General features: G+C 47.4%; 1 protein-coding gene across 3 annotated transcripts in view; it reads right to left on the bottom strand.

Moving 5' to 3' along the window:
- The window catches only part of ebf3a (EBF transcription factor 3a), a 52252-nt gene that overhangs the window by 12513 nt on the left and 32239 nt on the right, over positions 1-7500 (bottom strand). For 2 of the 3 annotated variants that reach the window (XM_069147103.1, XM_069147104.1), the window contains exons 7-10: positions 4728-4809; positions 2788-2905; positions 878-1011; positions 672-798 (exon numbers count right to left, since the gene is read on the bottom strand). In XM_069147103.1, the coding sequence (XP_069003204.1) occupies positions 672-798; positions 878-1011; positions 2788-2905; positions 4728-4809 (461 nt within the window). The remainder of the gene's footprint in view (positions 1-671; positions 799-877; positions 1012-2787; positions 2906-4727; positions 4810-7500) is intronic. The other variant, XM_069147105.1, reaches the window with a different exon arrangement.

The following is a 7500-nucleotide window of genomic DNA, read 5'->3' as shown; positions in this document are numbered from 1 at the left end:
ATATGTGAGTGTGTGCATGTGTTGTGTGTGTGTGTGTGTGTGTGTGTGTGTGTGTGTGTGTGTGTGTGTGTGTGTGTGTGTATGTGTGTGAGTGTGAGTGAGTGTATATGTGCGTGTGTGAGTGTGACCTGTCTGTCTGTCTGTCTGTCTGTCTGTCTGCCTGCCTGTCTGCCTGTCTGTCTGTCTGTCTGTCTGTCTGTCGGCCTGCCTGCCTGTCTGTCTGTCTGTCTGCCTGTCTGCCTGTGTGGTTGCTGTGATTGGCTGTGAATGGCTGTGATTGGCTGTGATTGGCTGTGACTGGCTGTGATTGGCTGTGAATGGCTGTGATTGGCTGTGACTGGCTGTGACTGGCTGTGATTGGCTGTGGTTGGCTGTGATTGGCTGTGACCGACTGTGAATGGCTGTGATTGGGTGTGACTGGCTGTGACTGGCTGTGGTTGGCTGTGACTGGCTGTGACTGGCTGTGATTGGCTGTGACTGGCTGTAATTGGCTGTGACTGGCTGTGATTGGCTGTGGTTGGCTGTGACTAGCTGTGATTGGCTGTGGTTGGCTGTGACTAGCTGTGATTGGCTGTGACTGGCTGTGACTAGCTGTGATTGGCTGTGACTGGCTGTGACTGGCTGTAATTGGCTGTGACTGGCTGTGACTGGCTGTGATTGTCCGGTCTCACCTGTGTAGACGAAGCGTCCTGGTGCTCCTTTACAGAACTGTTTGGACTTGTAGGACAGCGTGACCTCGACGACCCCGGGGATGTGACGGGGTGGAGTCTGGACCCGGATCGCATGGGGGGTGATCAGCTGTGGGGGGAGGGGGAGTTATCAGTTAATTGATTGGTTGATTGATTGATTGATTAATTGATTGATCGATTGGTGTTACCTCACTCCACACCAGCATGGTGCCGAAAACGACCTGCAGGCCGTCAAAGAAATTGTCTCCAATCAGGATGACGGTGGCTCCGCCCGTCGTCCAACCCTCACTGGGACTGATGGCTTTAATACAGGGAGTGGCTGCTGGACAGGAGACAGAGGGACAGAGACAGAGGGACAGAGACAGAAAGATAAATATAATGTAATTTTCATGTTGCCCCGCCCCCTGTCACTCAGTGAACTTGGCTCCGCCCCCTGCTACTCAGTCTTCAGCGACAGAACTTAAACAGAACTTTCTGATCCAACTTTGTCAGAATTTTTTCGGCTGGATTTCCCTTTGATGATGTCACGACCCTTCAGATTTATCTCACGACCTCTCTGAGGGGTCCAGACCCACGGGTTGGAAACCACTGATCTACATTACTGCTGTACTACAGAAAGTCACACACACACACACACACACACACACACACACACACACACACACACACACACACACACCGTCATTTAATTGGGTCGTGGGTTTTATCCGCTTCAGCTTAGTTGACTCCAGACCCACACACCACACACACACACACACACACACACACACACACACACACACACACACCACACACACACAGACACACACACACACACACACACACACCACACACACACAGACACACACCACACACACACAGACACACACACACAGACACACAAGCACACACACACACACACACACACACACACACACACACACACACACACACACACACACACACACACACTCGGCCGGTAATGACTACTTCTCTCTCTTCTTTCAAGTGCGGCTGCAGATTAATTATAAAGTGAAATGAAAGTAGTGTGTGTGTGAGAGAGAGAGAGTGTGTGTGTGTGTGTGTGTGTGTGTGTGTGTGTGTGTGTGAGGTGTGTGAGGCAGGGAAGCTAATCTAACCACTGATGACTTCAAATGACATTACAGCATCTAACCTCTATTCTATTCTAATTTGTTCTATTCTTTTCTATTCTGTTCTGCTCTGTTCTATTCTAATATGTTTTATTATATTTTATTCTACTAATTTCTATTCTATTCTATTCTAATATGTTCTATTCTGTTGTATTATATTGTGATCTATAAAATGTTATTCTATTTTATTCTATTCTTTCTGTTTTATTCCTTGAGGACTTCAGGTCCTCGATGTGTCCTGAAGTCTAGTCCCTATATGTCCTAAGGTCTAGTCCCAACATGTCCTGAAGTCTAGTCCCTACATGTTCTAAAGTCTTGTCCCAACATGTCCTAAAGTCTAGTCCCTACATGTCCTAAAATCTAGTCCCAACATGTCCTCAGGATCTGGTCCTCTCATGTCCACGTCTTCACTAAGCGCTCGGTTGGAAGTGTTGCAGAGACTCATGATGTTAAATGTGAAGACTCGTTTGGAGCTGAGTGTGCTGAGGAGAGACGGTTCAAACCCACGGGACCCTGCTGCCCCTGACAGGGAGGGGGGGTTTCCATGGTTACTGTCTTTAATTAGGAGGGCAATTAAAGAGGTTGAACGGCCCGCGAAAAGACACACACACACACACACACACTGTCTTCTCTGGGGACGGTGAGGCGTCTGGTCTTCCTACCCACAATCCACTGGGGTGATTTCTCTTCAAAGACCGAATTACATTTGTGTGTGTGTGTGTGTGTGTGTGTGTGTGTGTGTGTGTGTGTGTGTGTGTGTGTGTGTGTGTGTGTGTGTGTGTGCTGCAGCTCTTCACCAGCTTCACACTCACTGATCAGAGACACTCCAGGTGGAGGCTGGAGGACTCAGACTGAGGACAGACGGATGTCCCGTGTCTGTCTCACACAGCAGAGACGCTGCGTCCTCCACTCTGACCTCTGACCTCAGGAAGCTCCTGATTGGTTCACACATATAAAACACTTCCTACCTTCGGACGGGTCCAGCCTCCGCGCCCGACGGCCATGTTTGGAGTTGTTGTGGACGAACATGTTGTCGGAGACGGCGAGGACATGACCGTCCACGTTGACTGTCGTAGACACCACCACCTGGAAACACATACAAACACGCACACACACACACAACTTTAGTTATAACAGACAGATGAAAACATCCAAAACTCAACAAACAACAGTAGAATTGAAACCTTGAAATAAAAACGGCGACCACAAAATAACAAATGAACATTGACTGTGGCCCCGCCCCCTGTGTTATGTCACAGTCACCAGGCCGTGGCCATTCATCATCTCCGGACGATTGCCATGGCGAGGTTGTTGCCGGTGATCCATGGCAACGGAGCAGAAGGTCGCACAGAGAGCGAGTAGAGGTGTCTTCTCTGTCGCCACGGTGACTACCCAGCACATCCTTCACCCTGCTGTCGCCACGACAACCGCAGCCCCGAGTCCGCAGGCTTCACCTCACTTCACCTGTCACACTCATCTGATTCCCCCCCACCCCCACCTCCTTCTGGTTTAACTGGACTCAACATCCTGTCAGCTTGACCAGCGCAGCGTGGAGGAGTTACTGTGTGAGACAAAGAGGAGACGAAGGAGATTTTCCTCTAACAGCCATCCTCTTCCTGTCTTCTCCTGCTTCCTCCTGTCTCCTCTTCCTGTCTCCTCCTGCCTCCTCCTGCCTCCTCCTCCTGTCTCCTTCTGGCTTGTCCTCCTGTCTCATTCTGCCTCCTCCTGTCTCCTCCTCCTGTCTACTCCTATCTCCTCCTGTCTCCTCCTCCTGTCTCATCCTGTCTCCTCCTTTCTCCTCCTGTTTCCTCTTTCTGCCTCCTCTTCCTGTGTCCTCCTGTCTCCTCCTGTTAAGGCTGATGTGATAACAGCTGATCAATGATTGGAAGATCCCTGGCGGCTGGTTGTCCTTGATTGGCCGTCAACTGGTTGTCGTGGTGAAGTGTCTGATGAAATGAAGACTTCTGATCGTCTTTAGTCAGTTAATCTTCAGAGACATTCAGAGACACTCAGAGACACTCAGAGACATTCAGAGACACATGAGACACTCAGAGACACGAGACACTCAGAGACATTCAGAGACATTCAAAAACATTCAGAGACACTCAGAGACTCTAGACGTTAATGGAGCTACATCTGTTTAATAATTCGCCACTGAAGACATAAAGTCACCTGCTGAAGTCATGTGACGTAAATAACACAGCATGTGATGATTTATAAATCATATAAACTCCTATTTAATAAACAACAGACCAAAGACAACATGTCAAATGTTGAAACTGAGGCATTTCATTGTTTTATAAAATATTTCTGCTCATTTTAAATTTGATGTCAGCATGCAAATCATTGCATTAAAAACACACTCTTCTAGAGTGGAAATCACTGCATGGGCTCAGGAACACTTGTGAAAACCATCGTCTGTGAACACAGTTCATCGTTGCGTCCACAAATGATGTTAAAACTCTCCAAAGAAGAAACCAGATAGAAACATGATCCAGGAACACCGCCGCCTTCTCTGGACCGAGATCATTGAAGATGGATTGAGGTGAAGTGGAAAACTGTCCATCAGATTCAAAATCAGCAGATATTTTACATAAAACAATAAAATGTCTCAGTTTCAACATTTTATATGTTGTCTGACACGTAGACAGGTAGACAGACAGTCCGTCCCTGTTGACCTCTCATATTTTATCTGCAAAGCAATAAGCCTCGGGCTGCCCACTGCAGTGCATTATGGGTACAGCAGGTCCTCCAAAGCCACGTCCTGCCCTTTAGGGAAATGAATTCATCTGTGTGTGTGTGTGTGTGTGTGTGTGTGTGTGTGTGTGTGTGTGTGTGTGTGTGTGTGTGTGTGTGTGTGTGTGTCTGTGTGTGTGTGTGTGTGTGTGTGTTTGTGTGTATGTGTTACCTGGAACCTCCTCATGTCTCGGGGGTTCCCTGCATTCTTCAGACAGTTCTGGTTACATTTCAGGAAGAACTTGAGGAAGAACCTGTTGAGACATTGACCAATCAGATCGGGTTATCTTCTTATTGATCAGCTGATCAGTGATAAACGTCTGTCTGTCTGTAGTATAATCTGATGATGATGATAATGATCTTCATCTCTGTGACCCACTTCCCAAACTGGGGGACATATTTGGACCCAAGTTTTTCATAAAGCAGTGTATGTGGGACCTGGAGTTCCCCAGGGCCCGGTTCTGGATCCACAACACTTCTCACAGAACACCAACAGCAGACAGACAGCTGGATCTGTGGAGTCCAGGACCCGGTGGCTCTGGACCAATCAGGGAGCAGGATGCTCCGACGGTGGTTCTACAGAACCAGCATGTCGACCCAGTGAACAAATCCAGAGGACACACTCTGTATCACTGTCACCTGTAACCCTGAACACAGACACACACACACACGCACGCACGCACGCACGCACGCACACACACACACACACACACACACACAGACACACACACACGCACACGCACACAGACACACACACACACACACACACACACACACTGACACAGTTTGTTCCTTTTCTTGATGTACAACAGACTCAAATGTTCCCCTACAAATATCAATAATCTATAATCAGCTGATTCATGGATAGAATGAATGAATGAATGAATGAATGTCCTCATGGGTTTAACTGTTGGAAACAGGAACAGTGCTGATGGGGCGTCACCTGTGTAGGTGAACGCTCTGCCCTGCACTCAGGTGAGCTTCAGATCAGACGTCTCTTCGGTTTCTGCTGAGTCAGCATCCGTCCCCTTCGGTTTCTGCTGAGTCAGCAACCGTCCCCTTTGATTTCTGCTGAGTCAGCATCCGTCCCCTTCGGTTTCTGCTGAGTCAGCAACCGTCCCCTTTGATTTCTGCTGAGTCAGCATCCGTCCCCTTCGGTTTCTGCTGAGTCAGCAACCGTCTCCTTCGATTTCTGCTGAGTCAGCATCCGTCCCCTTCGATTTCTGCTGAGTCAGCAACCGTCTCCTATGGTTTCTGCTGAGTCAGCAACCGTCCCCTTCGATTTCTGCTAAGTCAGCATCCGTCCCCTACGGTTTCTGCTGAGTCAGCAACCGTCCCCTTCAATTTCTGCTGAGTCAGCAACCGTCGCCTATGGTTTCTGCTGAGTCAGCATCTGTCCTAAGCATCTTTTGGTGTTTGACCTTGTTCCTCTGAGACGAAGGCTATTTTGTTCCTCAAAATGTTTTTCTACAAGCTGAATTATCGTTTTGGTGTCTTTAAATATACGAGAAACACACAAGTCACGCTGACACGAGTGGGCGTGGCCAAATGCCTCATTAGCGCCCCCAAACAGCAGCCATGTGGCTACTTTCACCTACATGCACCAAACTCGGTGGACATGTGTATCACACCGAGATCTACAGAAAAGTCTCTTGGCACCATGACCTCAACTCAACAGGAAGTCTGCCATTTTGAATTTAGTGGCCAGTTTTGTCAATTTGTACGTGTTGTACCTTAACGAACTCCTAATATTATTGTTATTGTTATTGTTATTATTATTGTTATTATATTCTTATAGTTATTCTTGTGATATATTATTATTATTTGTTATTGTTGTTTTAGGTTTTTCTCCATTCATAATTTCCATCTGCTTTCAGACTCGATGAAGTCGTGCTCCTGTTTGTCTGAAGGTAACCTGTCTGTCAGCGTGACCTCTGACCTCTGATCAGCTGCTCTCACACACACACAGACAGGCAGTCTTATCGCCGTGGTAACCCCCCCCCCCCCTTCCTCCACTCAGCGAGCAGAGAGAAAGTGCGAGTGATCGAGGTCATAAATCTACACGCAGGACAGATTAAGCTTTCAATTTGTTATATGATAAGCAGGGAAGACCCGGCACACACACACACACACACACACACACACATATACACACACACACACACACACACACACACTCCATTACTGCTCATATTTACGAGCAGGAAATTAGGACAGACTACAAATTTATCTCCATGAAGAATAGAAGTCACACACACACTAAAACTGAACACACACTCTGACAGTGAAAACACACACACACACACACACACACACACACACACACACACACACACACACACACACACACACACACACTTTCGGAGTTAATATGCTCTATGAGGTAGAAAATGTAGTTGCAGTGTGAGGAGGAATTATAGTGATGGTAATGTACTGCCTCAGAGAGAGAGAGTGTGAGTGTGTGTGTGTGTGTGTGTGTGTGTGTGTGTGTGTGTGTGTGTGTGTGTGTGTGATTTAGGGGCTGCTGGCAGCTCTGTCTGTTAATCTGATGCGAGTCATTTCCTCTCTCAGGTTCATCTTTACTTTGAAGCAGCTGCTGCTTTTAAAGAGACCCAAACGCTGACTCAGCAGAAACAGCTGCAGATCAATTAAAAACAGATATTTATCAATTTGTTTATTAAAAACCATCAGAACTGATTAAAAAAATGTATTTTCATGTGTTCAGCGCGACAAAGGTCACAGGTCACTCTTGCTTCATCAACCAATCAGAGCCAACCAGAACACTTCTGCAGTTTGTCTCTGTTGTATGTGTGTGTTTGACTGGAAGATCAACAGCAAAGCTACACACACACACACACACACACACACACACACACACACACACACACACACACACACACACACACACACACACACACACAGCCCATGATTAGCATGACAACCTC

This window comes from Embiotoca jacksoni, unplaced genomic scaffold (assembly GCF_022577435.1).
Source record: "Embiotoca jacksoni isolate LCO1_2020_lvr unplaced genomic scaffold, fEmbJac1.0.p SCAF_130, whole genome shotgun sequence".
NCBI lineage: Eukaryota > Metazoa > Chordata > Actinopteri > Embiotocidae > Embiotoca > Embiotoca jacksoni.
This window is presented reverse-complemented; position numbering and strand designations above follow the sequence as displayed.